Source organism: Pleurodeles waltl, chromosome 4_1, assembly GCF_031143425.1.
Source record: "Pleurodeles waltl isolate 20211129_DDA chromosome 4_1, aPleWal1.hap1.20221129, whole genome shotgun sequence".
In the NCBI taxonomy this organism is placed as follows: Eukaryota; Metazoa; Chordata; class Amphibia; order Caudata; family Salamandridae; genus Pleurodeles; species Pleurodeles waltl.
Window position 1 is genome coordinate 882,256,461 of NC_090442.1, and position 21,440 is coordinate 882,277,900.

At 44.1% G+C, this 21,440-nt stretch overlaps 1 protein-coding gene across 1 annotated transcript in view; it reads left to right on the forward strand.

Annotated features, from left to right (window-relative positions):
• Positions 1 to 21,440, forward strand: part of MOV10L1 (Mov10 like RNA helicase 1) — a 933,047-nt gene that overhangs the window by 211,575 nt on the left and 700,032 nt on the right. Inside the window, exons 10-11 of the mRNA XM_069227566.1 lie at positions 17,061 to 17,238; positions 18,921 to 18,991. Of these exons, the coding sequence (XP_069083667.1) occupies positions 17,061 to 17,238; positions 18,921 to 18,991 (249 nt within the window). The remainder of the gene's footprint in view (positions 1 to 17,060; positions 17,239 to 18,920; positions 18,992 to 21,440) is intronic.

The following is a 21,440-nucleotide window of genomic DNA, read 5'->3' on the forward strand; positions in this document are numbered from 1 at the left end:
ATAATGAAGAAGGGCAGTGAGCATTCTGCTATTATATAGCCACAAGAAAGAGTGTTACCAAAGGTAAGCTATTTGTTCTGATTGATATTTTTAACTGCTAATTCCGCACCTTTAGAATACATACCAAAACCGTATCTCCCAAAGGTGGTGGAGTGTGAAGGATCTGTGAAGTAAACTAAAATGAAAATGTCCTGCAGGACCGAATAGGCAAAATGTCCTTCCGGTAGGACCTCGTTGTCAAGGCAGAAATGCTTTGTGAATGTGTGCACTGATGCCGTGTCAAACTCTGTCAGATGTCAAGGACCTAGTGGTAGCAGCCTTGGCCCTGGTGGAATGAATCCCTAGAACCTCAGTGGACTGCTTCCTAGCCAGTACCTAGCACACCTCATTGTAGAGGACCAACTACCTCAACAAAGTCCTTGTGTGCACAGGGTTACTCTTCTTTGCCCAGAGGACCCAAAAAAAGTTAGTCATCCACCTGATGGTCCTTGGGACAATCAATGTAAAAGTGGGGCAAAGAACACTGGTACAATGATGGAGTTTCCAACCAAGAAAGGAATATCAAACTATGGTGGTAGACCTTCCGAATTCACAGCACCAGTTTACCTGGAAAAAAGTTGATGTAGAGTGGTTGCACTGACAGTGACTGAAATTCTCTTGTTTATCGAGCTGAAGTGATTGCATTGAGGAAGAGAGTCTTCAGAGTCAGAAGATGCAACGAGCATCTGTGCATTGGATTGAAGGGTGAACACATGAGAAACATAAAGAACAAGTTAAAGTCACAGTGTGGCATTACAAACGGTTTGGGAGGGAACATGTGTTACTGCATTACAACAGGTGATTTAAACAAGGAAATGGTAAATGCAAAAAGGCCCAGAGGACCAACCAATAACCTTTAATAGTGTCCACTGCAAGGCTTTGCTGGGCCAGTGACAACACAAACAGTAAAATATCTGACTGTTTGGCTTGTAAAGGGTCTGCCTTGCAGACTCTATAACAGGCCACAAGTTTGTCTCAGAGCCCTGTGTAAGTGGATGCCTGGCAGCAAGGATAATATCCACCACTTTGAGTGGCAGATGAAATGCAGTTAGCTGCTGTTGGTTAGTCTCCAACCATTTAGGTGTAGATTGCACGGGTTTGGGTGAAAGACCCTTTGCTGCTGTGACAGACAGTCCTCCCAAATTGGCAGCCTTATTGGATGGCAGAAGCTAATATCCAGAAGCTCTGGGTACCACATTCTCCTGACTGACTTCGGAGCCACTAGGAGGAATTGGGTCCAGTTTTTACCGGTCTATTTCAGAACTCTGGACAGATGAGGCAGGCGTTCGGAAAGCATACATAAGTCCTGTGTTCCACTCCAGCCGGACTGCATCTCTGAGCAAGTCTCTTCATGGAAACTCCAATGTGCATACCTGTTGTTACTGCGTGTTCACAACGGTAGTGAAATGATCTATCCAGGGTTATTTCCACTGCTGATGAATTTGTGATCCACCGGATGACAGGAGTCGAGATAGTCTGCCCTGGTACTCGCCAGATGGCACGCTACAAAGGAAATGCCTAGAGGCTCCAGCCAATTCCTGAGGTACAGGGCCTCTTGATGCAGAAACCCACTCAGCCCTACTTGTTACAGTCTCTTACGGCAATGGTGTTGTCCATACGTACCTGCACCAGCCTCCCTTTGATAGAAGGCGGGAAGGCCTTTAATGCCAGACAGATGGGCTGCAACTCCGACTGATTGGTCTCTAGCACAAACACCTGCTCTAGATCAGAGTCTTCTGATCTCCACCACCCCCAGATAGCCACCCCTACCCAGCAGTGACACGTCCGTCACCATCATCCACTCTGGGTGGGGAAGGACAAGGAGTCGCCCACTGGTCCAATCGTGGTCAGTCAGCCACAGCTGCAGATTGTGCGCAGTCTCCTCCAAAATTTAAATGGCTTCTAACAGGTTTCCTTGGTGCTGGGCCCATTTGAAATTTGCAGAGCCTGCATATGTCACCCGGCATAGTTGACAAGGAGGATGCAGGAGACCAAAAGGCCCAATATCCTCTGAGCTGTTCTCACCGAGATCCATGACCAAGGCTAAGAATTGAGATGATAGCCTGCGTGTCCTGGACTTGTTTCTACATGGAGAAGTCCTGGACTGTACTGTGTCCAAGGCAGCTGCTATGAAAGGAAGTCTCTGTGAAGAGATTAGGTGATTAAGAACCCTAGTGTGTTAGGAGGTTTGTTGTCAATGGCTGACTGTGGCAAGCTGATCTTCAACATCCTTTCACCTTGGTAGGATAAATCTGGTAAACCTAACCTCTGATGATGGGCCGTGACCACTGCCTTCACTTTAATCTACACCCAAAGGGGAGCACAGCCAACGGAACATGGTTTTGTCCCATCTTGAACCACAGGTGACCACTTTGGGACAGCAAGACAGGTATATGAAAATATGCATCCTGCAGGTCAAACACCACCATCCAGTTGCTCTAATCCAGGGCAGACAGAAGCTGTGCCGTTGTGAGCATTTTGGATTTGTCCATATGCTGGAAAGCATTCAGAAACAAAGATCTAAGATAGGCTGAAGCCCTCCATCCTTCCATCCAGTCCTCTAGAGTAGCATTGGAATTTGTTAAACTAGTGAAGAAACTGTTAGGCAGGGGGGAAAAAGCCCAGGCAGAGAGTTGCGGCCCTACAATGCTTAATACCTTCTAAGGGAGAATCGGCTTTCTCACTGTATAGGAATGAGCCATCAAAAGGCATATCCATAATGAGGCCTGAAGGTCTTCTGAGAAACATGTGGCACCCCCAAATGGCGACGGAACACCACACTGATGCCAAAACGCCCATCCCAGACAATCATTACCAAAGCCAGCACAAATAATATATTTGGCTCTATCCAGACTGTCTTCAATGGTTTGAGCCAAAAAGGACATATGTTCTTCCTTGACGGCTGGCAAGATCTCGCTGGCCATGTCCCAGAGGACGTGCCTATACCGGGCCAATGAACAGACAGCATTGACTGACCTCCGTGCCGAAGAGAACATTAGTTTTCTGAATGCCTCAATCCTCTTTGTCTCCCTGTCCAAGGTTGCTGTGAGGTGGGGTGGAATGAATTTGGGGTTCACCTTGCTGTTGGAAGCCTGGACCACCTCACTCTTGGGAGGAGGATGTTTTGTAAGCAATTCACTGGTCTATGGTGTCTGGCCATCTGCCTATTCACTGGTAGGCAAGAAAGGGCTTAGATCAGTGCCCATTAAGGACAGTAAGGGCTTCATTGAATGCAACCAAGCCCTTTGATGAGGCTTGCCAAGTTGCACATTTTCTGTAATAACATTTGACTTGACTTCAGCGGAAGACAGATGTAGGTCAAGGACCTCAGCTGCTCATCAGATAACTAAATCAGTGGAAGTCTTCTTTTCCATCGAGGGTCCAAAAGCCGAGTTTAGCTCTGAATGAGGTAAAATGCATATAGCTGATGTGGGTCAATCTCTAGCCATAGAGGTGTTGCTTTTGCAGGAGATGGACAGTGCCGAGGGCTGTATTAAGCCCACTAACTTCCTGTAAATACTGTCATCATAATGAGGGGGTAACTCATTCCCTCCACCATCATCTGAGTGGGTGGCAAGCTCTGATCATTGTTGGAGTCAAATAGGACAATGGAGACTCCGAGGACCCCTCAACGATAATTGAAGCATAGAATAAGACTCATATTGTATGGTGACCACGTATGCTGTAGTGGACAAAGCCGGCTCAGGGTTGGACCTCAGAGCCAGCACTGGATTCTCTGGCACAGTTGATGTAGGAAAGACCAACGCAGGAGCCAAAATGATAGTCTGCATTAGAGTCTGTTTGGTCTCAGTAAGTTGAGGTTCTGACTGCACCAGTGATGGATCCGTCAGTGGTAATCTGACTGAGTACTGGTACAGGTCCTTGGCGCCCAAAGGCATGCAAGTGGGTGCTGGGCACGTGCTAATCATTTGTAGCATGGCCTTGTTAAAGGTCCTAATCTGCTGCTGCTATGTCAGTGGCCCAGGATATTTGGGAAAGATTGGGATAAACTGTTGGAACAGTTGCTCATCAAGAGATCGGCAGCAAGACCGACTGACACCCTCCTGCCTTCTGTTTAGAAAGAGAGTGTGGGATGAGGTAGGATTCTGCTTCGCCTTCTGTGTTTTTGTCTGGACATTGACTCACAAGAGGACTTTGACTGTGAAAACAACTTCCAGCTGGACCGGATTAGGGAGCAACAATATGTTTGTGCCCTTAACTTGGAGCTGGAGCTGGTCTGATGGAAAGCCTGTGACAATGGCTTGTGTCCAGCAACATATAGCTTTGCTTCTTATTCTCAGACCACCTTAAGATGCATGAGGACTTGGAGTCATACCTTGAATACAAACCCCAAAGGCACACCTCGTGAGGGACCATAACCTACATCTGTTCCCTGCACTGATGGCATGGTTTCAAGCTTGTAGTTTTACTAGGGGACATAGTTGCATTATACACTGGGTTTCTTCTTTGGGATTTGTCAGAAAGCCAGCAAAATTGGGAGTGGAGCTTCAGATCCACGTTTGAAGGCTTGTGAAAGGAGTTTAACAGACCTCCTTCCTGAAAATCCTATTCCCCTTCATTTAGCACTTGGAGTGATACAGTCTGCTCAAATGAATTAAAGCAGCTACCTCAGATTACAATTGCTACTGAAAAGTGACATATTGCTGCAGTCAAAAAATTATTAGATTGCAGATGCAGTCTTTTCTGCTACTTCTTAGATCCATTTCAGAATTATTTGATTCATAGGAGTAATATGTAGCCCATTGTCAGCAATTCTGGTAGTATAAAATCAGTCGTTATTGATGAATGGGTTGATCCTGATACTTAAACATTTTGAAGTCCGAGCAAGTCCATCCACATGCTTTACGAGGTGTCCTGACAGAAGTACACATTGCAAATGGAGGCTATTTGAGTGTAGCTCCAAAAGCAGAAGGCAAAATTCACAAATGCATAAAGTCTTGATGGGCTTGGACTAATACTCAAGATGGAGTCTTTAAACGTAAAGGTTTTGGATCGAAGGCAGAACATACTCTTCAGCTTCTGATATAAAAGTAGGGGCTGGAACAGTTGCATAGAAATTTGAGAGCTGGGGGCATGGAGCAACTTGATTGGAATATGGTGTTTTTGCACAAAAAGTGGGATTAACGTACAAAAGACTGATTCATGAGGAGGAACCAGAATTAAAGAACTGAAGGTCTGAACTTTTGAGAATGAAGATCCACAATGTGAAGCCTGCTTATATGGCATCTAGCAGCGAAAGCAAACAGTAGAGGGAATGCTTACAGGCATGCCCCATCTAGGGAATGCCCCATCTGTAGTGTTGATATGATGGAAGTGCAGTGACCTCTGGGTCAAATGATTACACCCAACAAATTATCCCCATCTTGTGTAACTACATACAACTCAACCCCAATGCCTAAGATGACAGGAGCCAACTGAGTAGCTCTCTTGATTATTGTACAGCTTGTATAGGAGTCGTCTAAGGTGCCCACATGCATGAGGAATTGCGTAGCGGCTCAGTCATTTGCATGAGTACTGTGTATGTGAGAATGAATACCTAGTGTACTTCAAATGTGTTTTAATATTTGTTGTTGGATAGGTGCAAAAAAAGGCAATACGGATGCCCTAAGATGTGAGCTCCACATTCATTTGAATTCACACACATTTCAGCTCACTTAAGCCTGTGGTCCATAGCAAAGTATAAAAGCATATCTGTCAGTCATATTTATAAAGGTATATTGCATATACAAATGTTGAGTGAAATGAGGCATGAGAAGTAAGAAACATAGCATACAAAGGCCCAAAAACAAAGAAGACGTATAAATTAAAACCAACAGAAAATAGATGATGTATAAATTAAAACAAAATCTTTGGGAAAGAAAGATAGGGGAAAGATCCTTCAGGGAAAAATAAGGGATAAGAGACTAGTTTTGAGGTAGGTTAATTATTTTTCAATCTGCATTTAGCTGAAGTGAATTCTGCTGATCCTTTTCTGTCTAACATGGATAAAAAGAGAGGTGGCAGGCAGTATCCTGCAACAAAACGCCACTTCATCAAGAGCATTGGAAATAGGCAGAATGTGCTTTTTTCTACTCCATCTGCAAAGATCATGGATTGATTTGATTTCTGCATTAAGTAACTGTTGTTCTGGATTTAGTTTAGGCTCCTTACACTTAGTCCTAGCAGGAATAATCTGAGCTGTGGTACTAGGCTTGCTATCTACATTGAACTATTTACATTTTCTGATAGATGACTGATATGTTTGGGCATGGGCCTTTTGGAATTGCCTCAGAAGTGGATTAATTTGTGGATCAAGATTTTGGAATGCTTCATGACAACTTGTTGATTCTGTCTTGGAATTTTCCTAGCTGCTGGATTCTGCTTTGTCTTTGAGAGGCCAAACAATGTTGGTCTCTGAAAGTTTTGCTGGCCGCCTTCCTGAATTGCATCTTGAGAGGAAATCTTGGAACACGTTTTTGCCTCTCCAGTTACTTTCCTTGAAGTGGTGTATTGCCATGTGCATCCTCATTTGTGTTTTTGCTCCCCTTTGTCTAAACGTCTTCAATTTGTCACTGCCCCTTCCTTTCCTTTATTGTTAACAAAGACACCAGATGCCATATTTTATGTCAGATGTGCCCAGAACATGTATAAATTAGAGACAGGTTTGAGGCCATATAAGGAGTAAAACCTTTAGAAGGTCAGGTTGCAAAGAAATTAAGAGGTGGGTAGGCTAAAGAGATTTGCAGTAGCATTTGCAAGCTGGGATGGTGTACATAAATTAACAAATTATGTAATTCAATTGCAAAGGGCTTTGTGCACCCTGCCCCCTCCTCCAGGCCCATCCTGGTGTGTTCAGGAACTTATGTACACATTCTTCTGCATCTCTCTCCTAAAATGTGCTCACTCCCCTTGTCTCAGGACCAGCTGTACCACCCTACTTATTTTCCTCCGGCGCTATTATCCTCCAAACACCTAAAAGAGGTACAAATATTTTGACTGTGGTATTATTGCAACAATCCACTCTCACATACTCCCCATCTACAGATCGTCATTCCCTTGAGCTCTATTGCTTAGTGCTTTCTCCTTTACTGTAGGCAGTGATTATCTCTTATCCCACACACACTGTCTCTTCACTGCTGCTCTTGAGATTGCCATTGGCAGGCTTCAGTGAAGAAACTGTACTAAAGTGATTGCAGAGACACCGTTAGTTGAACTGGATTCTTGCATTGCCTATGAATGTCAAGCACTCAGCTGCCAATAACTTCAGCTGTTGGTAAACGACTACCTTGTATTACAGTGCAAGTGCTAGATGTTCCAGCTTGTAAGGGTAAAAAATATGCAGGCTTCTGGAAGGAGACTATTACGTTCTGCCATGAAATGAATTTCTGAAAGGAACTTTGACCAGTACCTCAAATCTCATGTGGGCAAGAACAATATGATTCATAATGGTTACCAAAGTACGTATTATGTTAGTAACCATAAACATCTGTGTCGGGAGGGGCAGTTGGTGGGTGGTAGATTAAGGGACTAGGAGCATATTGATCTTGAAATGGTACAATGAATGTTCGTCCTTCAGGGGGACAATTAAGGGTTTAATGGTTACAAGTCTTTTATAATTTTCCTACTAGAAAAACGAGATGGACATTGTAATAATTTGGTCCTCACCATGCAACCTTACTTACCTTGAGTACAATCAAGTGAAGTTGTGAGCTAGCAAAAACAAACACAGTTCTTTCTCAAATGCACAGAATAAAAGTACACAGTTTTAAGAAGACAATCAGCTGGAATCCTACTAGAACATTAGTTCTGGCCTAAGCTGTAAATTACAGCCAGTTGGTCAAGAAGCTATTCTTCAAATGTCAGTACTGAGTTAACCATTATATGCTGTTGGAATTATTTTAAAGATATTTGGTATCTGTCCTGAGTGAGGTGTGTTCTTAAAATATCCCCAGAAATAAATGGGTTCCTAATATCCAAAGTGTTTTTTAAGCCCAAGTACTCTCCCCCTACTGCTGTATGTTTTTTTTATCTGCCTGCTGGGGCAAACTATACCTTATTCCTCCAGTGTGCTGCGTTTCTAGTTCTCCCAGTATCACCACAAGCAAAAAGCTAGAACTCCTGGTCTAGCACAAGAAACAGTTAATTAGCAGCTGTAAGGAAACCAGGCAAGCATTAGAAAGGGAGCACTGCAAGAATAAGTCCTCAGGGACACGCAAGGCCAGTCTTGTTTGCCTTTATGTCCTTAGAGGTCTGTATTTGTGAAGTTAGGTTTCATAGTGTTTGATGCTAAAGTCAGCAAAAGGGACAGATTTGTGCACAATATAAATAGCCAAATTCTATCAGTCTGGGAAGCTGTCATGATTATGATCGCACTTGCTTGATCTGCTACAGTTATATACTGGTAAAACTCCACCTTCTCAGTAAGCTGCTTGCTGTAATTGCTAAGGAATTTTTGGCTTTTTAGGGCATATAATTAAAGAATAGATCTTCAATATTTCCTTCTTTGTGCTTTTTGTTTTGTAGGTTTTCTTAGAAATTAATTTATTACTTGATAAAATATTAAGAATTGAAACTTTCTGCATTCCTCCACCTAAACTTCCAAAAGTATATGGCCATCACTTCAAAACAATGTTCTACTTGGTTTCTGTTACACTTAGAAGTTCCACGCTGGTAAGGAGACGCATGAAGCAGACAGGTACAGGTTTTTTATTGAAGAATGTGTGTGAAGTCCACACCCTTCATACAAACAACACACAGGCATTATATCTTATGAAGTACACATGCTCCTCGGAAAAAGGCTACTGGCATTTAACCCTGTGGAGCACATACACATTCTCCATACAAACTCCCTGCATTCAAGCAAATCAGTGGAGCCCTCACTCTTCATGCAAATAGTACGAGTATTCAACCCAGTGAAATTCTTGTCCTCTCCACTACGGACATGTGTGTCCACAAGCACAATCTTGCCCCACAACTCCCATGTGGGACTCTGTGCATTCAATGGGCTACCTTGTTTGCCATTTATCTATTAAATCTCCCACCACATAGCTGGGTACCAGGTCTTTCAATATGCAGACTCTCTCCTCCAGTAGACACTCCTGTATTCTGCCACCACTGTTGCTGGACCCTATTTGCTTTGCACTATGTTCCAGTCCTCTGAGACTTATCTCATAGGTCATTCTCCTCTCCTCCATGACAGTCTTCATCTCCTCCAGGGCCAGAATTCCTCAAAGGCCTGGACAGCCTCCTCTGGTGCCCTTTTGGCAGCAGCCCCTTCCCCCTGGCTGTTTACATTCTCAATTTGACCAGCTGCAGCCTGGTATAAGCTTTTACTGTTCCTGTCCTCCAGCTCTTTTAGGGACAGAGTGTTGTAAGACAAAATGCTCCCCTTCCTGGCAGGGTTGTACTCCTGTCTGGGGTGCTTTAACCCAGGACATGTTCCTGGGTCACCTTATTCCTCCTCTATAGCCTCCTCCTCTCCCTGTTCATCTGTTGTGGCTTGCTACTGGTGAGCCTCCTCCCAGGCTTTGAGGGCCTTCTGGAGCTCCTTCTCAGAGCACCTTTTTGCTGGCAGCCCCTTCTACTTGCAGTATTCTTTGAGTTCAACTGTAGTGTAACTCTCAAGGTTACCAAGCTCAAACTTGATGCATGCAGGCAGTGTCACAGGCACAAGCAGTCAGGTAGCATGAGAGTGAACTTGGAAAATGCAAAAATGGTCAATTAAGGTCAAATAATAAGTTAAAAGAAGGTCTACTCTGGTATAAAATTATTTATATGGAATTTTAGAGTCCCACTAATCACTGAATACTACTGCACAAACTGTAGTGCTAGATCGCACTACTGAGCACCAATGATAGAAATTGGTTTGTTGATTGAGGGTGTGAAACCCTACTCCAGCAACAGCCAAAATCCTTGTCCGGGTGAACCACAAAAAGTCACTTAGATAACCTAGGCTTAACCTCTGCTAGCTTGACACCAAAGCAGTCAGAGGCAATGTGTAAAGTATTTATGTAGCACACAAACAGTAATAATGTGAAAACATTACACAAGAAAGACTCCACGGCAATTTAGAAAAATAGAGTACATTTTATTATGTTATTTGACACCAAAGTGAAAAAAAAAATCAGTAGAATGGAAGTTATAATTTTTTTAATGTTTACATTGAAAAACAATACCTGAAAGATCAAAGCGCCAACTGTAGACATCTAGTCGCGGGAGATCGGGACAAATTCGAAAGTTATGGCTTACCACAATGGAGCGTGGTTCGAATCTTCGCATCCACAAAGTGGAGTCAGCCTAATCTCCCCTTACCTTTTGGACGTTTTTGAAATTTTAGTAGAAAAATGTCAGAGAGGGTAAAATTCAGCGGCGCAAAAGAGCCAATGGTGTCCGGAGAGGAGGTGGTGGCGTTGGGAAGCTGCTGGATGAAGTTGTGTTGAACATTTCTAGGTTTGGACGTAGTTTGTTTTGCGGAAGTCTGCAATCTCCAGTGGGATGAAGCTGCAGGCTGTAGTCGATAGGGACTTCACAAAGCCGGATACCCTTCCTGCGAGGAGCCACTGAACAGGATTTGCTGCTGCAGAGAACCTGCAGAAAGGGCCAAGACCAACAGTATTTAATTTTACTCCTGGAAGATTTAAACCTTTATGTCCTTATGACAGATAACAGTATGCCAGTCCTGTGTCTGGCAAAATGCTGCAGCACGATCGATACGGATTGCAGTTGTTGAAACTAGAGAGAACTGACGGTTCTGGGATCCTTGGTCATGGGAGTAGCCAGGAAATTAAAATACCCCCCCTACTTTCATATATACCTTAAGTGCCATGAATGAGGGAAGCAAGTAAATCCTACACACCCTAGATGAGTTCCATGTAGTCCTGCCTTCTGTCCCCTTGTTTCCATCCTTTAAGCCTTTTATGCATTATCAGTCCTTTCATACTTCAGTCCATCCTTTCATCATTCTATCTACCATTTCATCATTAGTGTTCTATCATCCTACACTCTCACTTTTAACAATTCATCCATCCTTTAAAGTATCCATCCATTCTTTATCTATCAGTTCACCTTCCTTTATCAATCCACTAGTCCATTCTTTCATCCTTCCATATAGATGTCCATTTATCCATCCACCATTCATCCAGCCTTTCATCATTCCAGTCAGTCTTTCACCCACTATGAAAATGTTTTTACCCTACCACCCATCAGTGCGTTTACCCTTCAATACATCCTTTCATTCTTTTGACCCTTCCTTCTTGTCACAGTTTTTTTTCATATTGTAATGTCCGTACTATCACTCTTTCTTCCAGCTGTCTTTTTTTTCTCTCCCTCTTTTTCTCTTCACTTTTAGCTGTGATTAACTTTGCATCCCTGATCTGTTATTGTTTCGTCATACTTTTGTGCTCTAAGAGCTTTTGTCTGCACAGATGCAAAAGCAGTGCAAGCAGCTTAAGCTGGAAAATGAGGGGCATTTTCAGCACGTTTGTCGTGGATGGATTCGGGCTCTACATTCCCAGTATTACTTACAATTCCTAGCATCATCCAGTGAATTCAGCTGCTGCTCCGTGTACCTTTTAGCACTTAGGACTTATCTTTGTGTTGCACTTTCTTCAGAGCTTTCTTCAGCTTTTGTTCATTGTTAGAAATGGGGTCTTTGGTTGGCAGTTAGGTTACCCCCTGTCCAAGCAAGGACCCTCATTCTCATCAGGGTAAGTCACACACAATCCAAATTATCCTGTGTCCACCCTCTGGTAGCTTGGCACTGAGCAGTCAGGCTTAACTTAGAAGGCAATGTGTAAAGTATTTGTGCAATAAATCATACAATACCACAATATAACACCACAAAAATACACCACAGTGTTTAGAAAAATATATAATATTTATCTGAATAAATGCAGGTCAAAATGAATAAAGATGAAATAAGCAATTGTAGGGCTATCACTGAAAGTGATATCAAGTGTCTTAGAGTTGAAATAATACTGTAAAAGCAATAAAAAAGTGTCTTACATTCTCCTAGAAACAACAAGTGTCTCTTGCAGGGCAAAGTACCTGGTTTGCCTTGAAAAATCCTCGCAAGGGACCTCAGAGGAGGAGGTGCATGGAAACCGGTGAGTGTGTGCCATTTTTTCCCCTTTGCACATGGACTTGCGTCGTTATTTTCCATGCGGGGAAGACATTGCATCGATTTCCGACGCGCGGACTCTGATCCTCTTCGGGTTGCTGGGTTTTCAGACGCCACAGGGACGATGCGTGGAATCCTGGGCTTGCGGAGCGAAGTCAGGGGCTGCGTCGATTCCGGTAGGCGATGCGTGGAATTTCCTTCCGCATGGCAGGCAATGCGTCGATCCCTCTCAGGAAGTCGGGCGTTGTCGTTCTGAGTAGGCTTGCGTCGATCCGGTAGGGCCGTGCGTAGTTCTTGTCATGTCGCTGGCGCTGCGTCGATCTTCTGTCGCAAGGTCGAGGCTGCGTGGTTCCGGTCTCGGGGTGCAGTGAATTTTTCACCGCAAGCAGGCTGTGCGTCGTTCTTAGCAGGCGGTGGTTGAATTTTCGCCGCACGGGGATTCCAGCTGCAGGAGAGACGTCTTTTTGGTTCTGAGACTTCAGGTAACAGGAGGCAGTTCATCCAAGTCCTTGGAGAGCACTTCTGCAGCGCAGCAAGACAGCAGGGCAACAGCAAGGCAGCAGTCCTCTTCAGAAAGCAGTCAGGTGAGTCCTTTGGGCAGCCAGGCAGTTTTTCTTGTCAGGGTGCAGGTTCTGGTTCAGGTTTCTTCTCCATGGAGAGTCTGAGGTGGTAGGGCAGAGGCCCTGTTTTTATACCCAAATGTGCCTTTGAATAGGGGGAGACTTCAAAGAGTGGCTTAGAAGTGCATCAGGTCCCCTTTCAGTTCAATCCTGTCTGCCAGGGTCCCATTAGGGGGTGTGGCAGTCCTTTGTATGAGAGCAGGCTCTCCACCCTCCCAGCCCAGGAAGACCCATTCAAAATGCAGATGTATGCAAGGAAGGCTGAGTATCCTGTGTTTGGGGTGTGTCTGAGTGAATGCACAAGGAGCTGTCAACTAAGCCCAGCCAGATGTGGATTGTAAGGCACAGAAAGATTTAAGTGCAGAGAAATGCTTGCTTTCTAAAAGTGGCATTTCTAAAATAGTAATATTAAATCCAACTTCACCAGTCAACAGGATTTTGTATTACCATTCTGGCCATACTAAATATATACCTTCCTACTCCTTTCAGATCAGCAGCTACCACCCAAACAATGTATGAGGGCAGCCCCAATGTTAGCCTGTGAAGGGAGCAGGCCTCACAGTAGTGTGAAAACGAATTTAGGAGTTTTACACTACCAGGACATGTAAACTTCCCAGGTACATGTCCTGCCTTTTACCTGCACAGCACCCTGCCCTATGGGTTACATAGGGTACACCTTAGGGGTGCCTTATATGTAGAAAAGGGGGAGTTTTAGGCTTGGCAAGTACTTTTAAATGGCAAGTCGAATTGGCAGTGAACTGCACACACAAGCTTTGCACTGGCAGGCCTGAGACAAGGTTAAGAGGCTACTGAAGTGGGTGGCACAATCAGTGCTGCAGGCCCACTAGTAGCTTGTAATCTACAGGCCTCTGGCACATATAGTGCACTCTACTAGGGACTTATAAGTAAATTAAATAGCCCAATTGGGTGTGATCCAATGTTACCATGTTTAAAGGGAGAGAGCATATGCACTTTAGCACTGGTTAGCAGTGGTAAAGTGGGCAGAGCCTAAAAAACAGCAAACACTGTACCTCAAAGGTGGAGGGAGGCAGGCAAACGGAGGCAGGCAAAAAGTTAGGGTCTGACCATTCTAAGGCTGTCAGGTCTAACAATCATTATGCCAGTGTTTTGGATGCTCTGACTCATTCTCTTCACACAGTAGGTGGTCTCTGTGTTGGGGGTGCTAGGTCTTGTGGCACTGGTAGGGTCCTTCTTAAGCATTACACTTTTATGTACCTTCAATGCCTGCTCCTTCAGACTCCTTATGTTTTTACTCGTCATCACTGTTAGGTTTAGAAGCTGTACGCTGGTAAGGAGACACGGGAAACACACCGGTACATGTAGTTTTTTCAGGAACAGGTTACAGGTATAGGATCCCCACTAGGAGCTATGAGATAACCAACTCAGCCCCAACTGTAGACTGAATCTTCAACTGACAGGGATAGAATACTCACCCTAATGTCATCATGCAATCAACATGACTCTGAACATTCCACACCAGTCTAGGACAGACGACCGGTACCACAGTTATCAACGCTTTACTAGTCCCACGTTTGTGAATCAGTCCTAGGTTTCACCTCTTCAGAACATCTTTAGGATGGTTTGAGTTTGTGGGTCTAAATTAGTGGAAAACCATTTACCTTCATGGCCTTGAGAGCGTGGCAGTTTTTGTTTTTGCAGAAGTGCTTTATCCATCCTTGTTAAGTTTCATGCCTGAAAGGAGGGTTTAATTGCTCTAGTTGTTTGCAGTGTATCAAGATTACTCTTCCCCATGAAAGCCCGCATTTTATTTTTGTTTTGTGATGGATGTATGTCATCCAATCAGATTGGAGGTTTCATGAGCAATTTCTGGGCATTTGTTTTTCGATTCATCACCATTTCTACCAATGGGAAAACCTAACACCACGTCTCAGCATTCACAGAGTATATGAACATGTGAGGCTTTCTGTAGTTCGCAGGCTTGCTCGCTCTGCATTTCTATGGGCATGCACCCAATTGCCTCTGTAGAATATGTGTCCTTCCTATTTTCATGGCTTTGGTGTCTTACTCCTTCTTTGTGTTATATTGATGTTTTCTACGGGCTTTACTTCCAATTTGTTTTTAAGATGATCACCACCTTGTTATCAGCAAGAATGTCATCTTCAACCCCAACAACGTTTGTCTTTCTGAGCAGTTGTGAGCCATGCCATCCTGCTCAATTCTCCTAGTATCTTTGTGCATGACAGTAAAGTGCAAGGAGACAGGTGGTGTGCTAACCATCTCTTTGTAGTCCCTCCTTCTCCACTGTCACTAATCGTGGGGGCTGTCACCCTGCTTTCAATCCTTGTCTATTTATCACCACATTTTTGGTGGTCACTGAAGTAGGAGGCCTCTTTCAAATTGTGGTTTGTAGAATGATATATTTTGTGATATTTATTCGATGGTAGTTTGCCAGAGAGTCATGTTAGGCAGCTGCTGGCCACTCCTCTTACTGAAATTTATATTTCATTACTTAAAGGATTCTAGCAGAGGTCCATATCCAGATGAAACCAGGCATTTTAAAAGTAAAATGCCAATCCCTTCTCCCACCCATATAACCTTCCATGGACCATTTCAATAATTTGAAAGTACTAATTAATGTGTGGAAGATCTTGTGGCTGGAACACAGTTTCTAAATGCAATAGTTTTCCAAGAGTCAAAATTAATGAAATCCGTGTGTCTACTGTAGAAAAAGGATTGTAGGCTGTCTCATTTCATCTATTTCCAATGACTTAACCACGCATCTCTTTGTGTTCTCTGAATAATGAAGCAAATCCAGAGGGAACTTGAGCTCTAATGACAACTTCCGATCAATTCACAAAACTGATGTGAAAAATGACTGTCCTTTTGCAGCTGTGCTGTGGAGAAAGCAAGGAAATCAATGATAAAGCATTTAAGAACCATCTTAAAGTATGTTAACCCGGGCTGTTGAAGAAGGAAAAATGAATATATGTGGGAAGTACACCCTTCACTGTATTTGCCATTTTGAATGTCTGATACTTTCTGGAAGTTTGATGTGAACAAAGCCCTGTGGTTTTACTTGTAGAGTTTAGGAAAGTAGACCTTTCAGGTGGAAAACATCACTTGTGCATAGCTTTGACTAATAAAAACACACATCATCATTAGCTTCTATATGTAACATGGGGATGAACAGGTCTCTTGAATAGTCAGAAAAAGGGACTGGAAAAGATGTAAAGTTGAATATGAGCTGACCCCTTTCTGAGGTATTTGAGCGTGAACTGAAAGACATGTCATGGTCATGCCATTGAGTGTGCATATGTACAAAAGCAGAGGCTCCTTTGATCAAACGTTTTACTCCATGACAATGTATAGATTTCTCTTTTATTCAGAATTTTCTTTAAAAGGCAGAAACGATTTTGAACCCTCATTAATGTCGTACACAAGTTATATGGAAAGGGTATACCAGAATGCCTCTCCTAAATTTTGATAGGCTCAATTGGAAATGTGAGCTCTTCCAAAACCTGACATGTCACTGTGAGGTAGATTGGAGATAGGTGTTCATGTGTGCAGCAGTCATACCTTTGAGCACAAGACCCATTCATTTGCTGCAGCTGGGCCTGGCCTCTTCTTCCCAGTATCACCAACCACACCATAGTACAGGGTCCTGGGAAACTTTTAAGGCTGCAGGGACAGGTTAGCGGAATGGAGAAATGTTACTGCAGGGACAAGGTTAGAGCCACACTAGATGTAAGAGAGACAGATTTGAAAAACTCCTAAGGTTCTTTAAGAACCCATTGAAAGATAAACGGTATGTGGATTTGCTCCTAACGAGTCTCAGAAGGTGCAGCGATATCAGTAAACAAAAATGTAATGCATTTATTGATGGGTTATTTTTTATCATGGAGGGGGTTCTAGCTTCGGTTTCACTCTCATTTGATTTTTTTTTTCTGTTACCTCATTGCTTTCTTTTCCAATTGTAAAACGTTAAAGAGTTTGTATGTAGACAAGCTTTGCCTCCAGGCCATGCCAGATAGTCTGCAGTTATTCATCAGTTACATTTTGTTAGTAGTTTTAAGGAAAATAGTAGTACTCTCTGTCTTGCTATGAGTGAATTGCCCTAGGAGAAATGTAATGGTGTTTCACCACAAGAGGGTTCTTGCTTACTGAAACGTAAGGGTTTCATATGGTTCAATATATTCCACAAAGTGTGAAACGAAATGATCTTTCCTTCTTTAACAATTATTTATATGTGTGTCTAGTTTCAGTTCCTGTTTTCCTTAGTAGCTGTTTGGTTTCTTTTTCAGACATTGAATGTTGATAATTATAAGAAGACTTTTTCAACTCTGCTGTGGCTTGAGGAGATTCAAGCTGAAATTGAGATCAAAGAGTTCAGCATGTGTGGTGTCACCCTGAAAAGAAATGGGAATTTCTTGGTCCTTGAAGTGCCCGGTGTGGCCGAAGGCCGGCCATCGTTATATCAAGGTTGTTCTTCCTTTTATTTTCCCTTTCTTGAAATACACAATTATAAAATAAGTAGCAGTACCAACAAAAGCTTAGACATATGCCTAATAGACAAAAAAGCATTGGCTTTAACTTTAATAGTCTGAATTCTATTGCAGTTCCTAGATTCATGTACTGTTCAATTCTAGACACTTATTCAGTCATTGCACTTTTTCCACTGCACATCTGTATATGAGACAGTTGCTGAAAGAGTTCTTGCAGACAACTGATTGTACCGTTTTCATACACTTCTGGGATTTTAAAATGAATTTGAATAATGCATTTAGCAGATAGGCAAACATGATGCTTAAGAGGGAAGTTCACCTAACCATGTTGAGAATTGAATTGCTTACAGTATTAAAATCACAGAATCATCCAGTCATTTTATTTTGATATTTCTGAAAAAAGCTTAAAGCAGGAGTGATGTTGCTTCATTTCCACTAAAAAGAATGACATGTATCGTGCACAGTCTTCAACACTCTTTCCTTTAGCTACTACTACATGACTGTGTGTATCAAAAGTGCCTTTTAGTTCCTATAGTTTTAATCAACCTCCACACGCAGTTCATTTTCCCTGTCATCTGTACAAAGAGCCCTTGAAGCACTCCACTTGTATGCCTACTAGTGCTGTAATAGCAGGCATAGGTTAGACTCTGGGTATTCCCCACCAGAGCCATAAGGTTATGGTTTCACTCCAGGACCATGGCGGGGGAGGACTCGGTACCCCACTCTAGTTGATGACTGGTTCATGGGAAATTCGAGATTGGTTTCCTATTGTTTCTCAGTAGTTCTCATTTCTCTGTCTGCTTCTTTGGCACAACCACCTCCTGACCATATGATTTGCTTTGTTCCTGTTTGTCTCCATTCTTTCTGTCTTTTCTTTTTCGATCCTTTTCAGCTTCTTGCCACCACTCTCTACTCCTCCTTTCACCTCCTTTTTACTGTTCCTCTCCACCTTGTCTCTTCTTTGCTGTCTTCCTCACCACTCTTCCTTAATGCCTCTCCTCTCTGCTAGCCCAGTGTTCTCTGTGCTTGCCTCTCCATGCCTTTAGTGCTTTCCTTTCCAGCTACCTCACTGCATCTCGTTTACTCACGACCTATATTCTCTTGTCCCCTCTCCCTGTTGTATCTCTCACAGTTAGTTCCATACTGTCCGCTTTCAACTACTTACTTCTCCACACTTGCAGTTATGTGCACTTTCATTTTAAGCCGGGCAGTACTGGAATTCCATTGATATTAACATCCCGTTTCATACGTATTTACCATGTAATATGGGAATTCATTGTTCTACTGGAAGTATGGTTATTGAGAACATTCCTTAAATGGCATAGGGGATGACTAACTGATGTAGCAGATGAATGATTTTAGCAGAACCCATTTGTGTTTCTTGGTGGGCCATTATCTTTAACAAGGCAAAATAGGCAAAATATCTTGGTCCCTGCTTGAAAACACCCCAAAGAAATGTGGTTCTCCTTAGCTCTGTACTTAACTCACCATGCACGAAATAGACGCTTTAAGCCAAAAAGACTGAGAAACAAAGTAAGCATAAATATTAAATACATTTGTCACCGTGATTCAAAAGCAATGTCATTTTTTTGTGTGGATAGTAACGTACCTTTTTTTTTATAGAAAGACTAATATAATACTTTGATTTGTCTTTTGTAGGTGACCGTGTTATATTACGCCATCAGGACTTCTCTCAAACTTTAGTTGAATATGTATGTTTTATAAGTGAGGTGAGTAAATGTTCTTGAACATAAATGAACTCCTCAGTGAGAAAAGCAGTTGGTCTTTGTGTTTAAGCAGCTCTGATTGACTGGCCTATCAGTCACTCAAAAACACTTGTCCACTCCCACCATCCTCAGCTGGCTTTGCAATCCAAGGTGGTACCAGAAATCACAGACACAGGGGGTCATTCTGGTGAGAAGGTAGCCTCTTTCTAGCCTTGTTACCCCCACTTTTGGCCTGTTTGTGAGTGTATGTCAGGATGTTTGTCACTGTTTTCACTGTCTCACTGGGATCCTGATAGCCAGGCCTCAGTGCTCATAGTGAAAACACTATGTTTTCAGTATGGTTGTTATGTGTCACTGGGATCCTGCTGGTCAGGACCCCAGTGCTCATAGGTTTGTGGCCTATATGTATGTGTCACTGGGACCCTGTCACACAGGGCCCCAGTGCTCATAGGTGTGCATGTATATGTTCCCTGTGTGGTGCCTAACTGTCTCACTGAGGCTCTGCTAACCAGAACCTCAGTGGTTATGCTCTCTCATTACTTTCAAATTGTCACTAACAGGCTAGTGACCAATTTTACCAATTTACATTGGCTTACTGGAACACCCTTATAATTCCCTAGTATATGGTACTGAGGTACCCAGGGTATTGGGGTTCCAGGAGATCCCTATGGGCTGCAGCATTTCTTTTGCCACCCATAGGGAGCTCTGACAATTCTTACACAGGCCTGCCACTGCAGCCTGAGTGAAATAACGTCCACGTTATTTCACAGCCATTTTACACTGCACTTGAGTAACTTATAAGTCACCTATATGGCTAACCTTTACCTGGTAAAGGTTAGGTGCAAAGTTACTTAGTGTGAGGGCACCCTGGCACTAGCCAAGGTGCCCCCACATTGTTCAGAGCCAATTCACTGAACTTTGTGAGTGCGGGGACACCATTACACGCGTGCACTACATATAGGTCACTACCTATATGTAGCTTCACCATGGTAACTCCGAATATGGCCATGTAACATGTCTATGATCATGGAATTGCCCCCTCTATGCCATCCTGGCATTGTTGGTACAATTCCATGATCCCAGTGGTCTGTAGCACAGACCCTGGTACTGCCAGACTGCCCTTCCTGGGGTTTCACTGCAGCTGCTGCTGCTGCCAACCCCTCAAACAGGCAGCTGCCCTCCTGGGGTCCAGCCAGGCCTGGCCCAGGATGGCAGAACAAAGAACTTCCTCTGAGAGAGGGTGTGACACCCTCTCCCTTTGGAAAATGGTGTGAAGGCAGGGGAGGAGTAGCCTCCCCCAGCCTCTGGAAATGCTTTGTTGGGCACAGATGTGCCCAATTCTGCATAAGCCAGTCTACACTGGTTCAGGGACCCCTTAGCCCCTGCTCTGGCGCGAAACTGGACAAAGGAAAGGGGAGTGACCACTCCCCTGACCTGCACCTCCCCTGGGAGGTGTCCAGAGCTCCTCCAGTGTGCTCCAGACCTCTGCCATCTTGGAAACAGAGGTGCTGCTGGCACACTGGACTGCTCTGAGTGGCCAGTGCCACCAGGTGACGTCAGAGACTCCTTGTGATAGGCTCCTTCAGGTGTTAGTAGCCTTTCCTCTCTCCTAGGTAGCCAAACCCTCTTTTCTGGCTATTTAGGGTCTCTGTCTCTGGGGAAACTTCAGATAACGAATGCATGAGCTCAGCCGAGTTCCTCTGCATCTCCCTCTTCACCTTCTGATAAGGAATCGACCGCTGACCGCGCTGGAAGCCTGCAAACCTGCAACATAGTAGCAAAGACGACTACTGCAACTCTGTAACGCTGATCCTGCCGCCTTCTCGACTGTTTTCCTGCTTGTGCATGCTGTGGGGGTAGTCTGCCTCCTCTCTGCACCAGAAGCTCCGAAGAAATCTCCCGTGGGTCGACGGAATCTTCCCCCTGCAACCGCAGGCACCAAAAAGCTGCATTACCGGTCCCTTGGGTCTCCTCTCAGCACGACGAGCGAGGTCCCTCGAATCCAGCGACTCTGTCCAAGTGACCCCCACAGTCCAGTGACTCTTCAGTCCAAGTTTGGTGGAGGTAAGTCCTTGCCTCACCTCGCTGGGCTGCATTGCTGGGAACCGCGACTTTGCAAGCTACTCCGGCCCCTGTGCACTTCCGGCGGAAATCCTTCGTGCACAGCCAAGCCTGGGTCCACGGCACTCTAACCTGCATTGCACGACTTTCTAAGTTGGTCTCCGGTGACGTGGGACTCCTTTGTGCAACTTCGGCGAGCACCGTTTCACGCATCCTCGTAGTGCCTGTTTCTGGCACTTCTCCGGGTGCTACCTGCTTCAGTGAGGGCTCTTTGTCTTGCTCGACGTCCCCTCTCTCTGCAGGTCCAATTTGCGACCTCCTGGTCCCTCCTGGGCCCCAGCAGCGTCCAAAAACGCCAAACACACGATTTGCGTGTAGCAAGGCTTGTTGG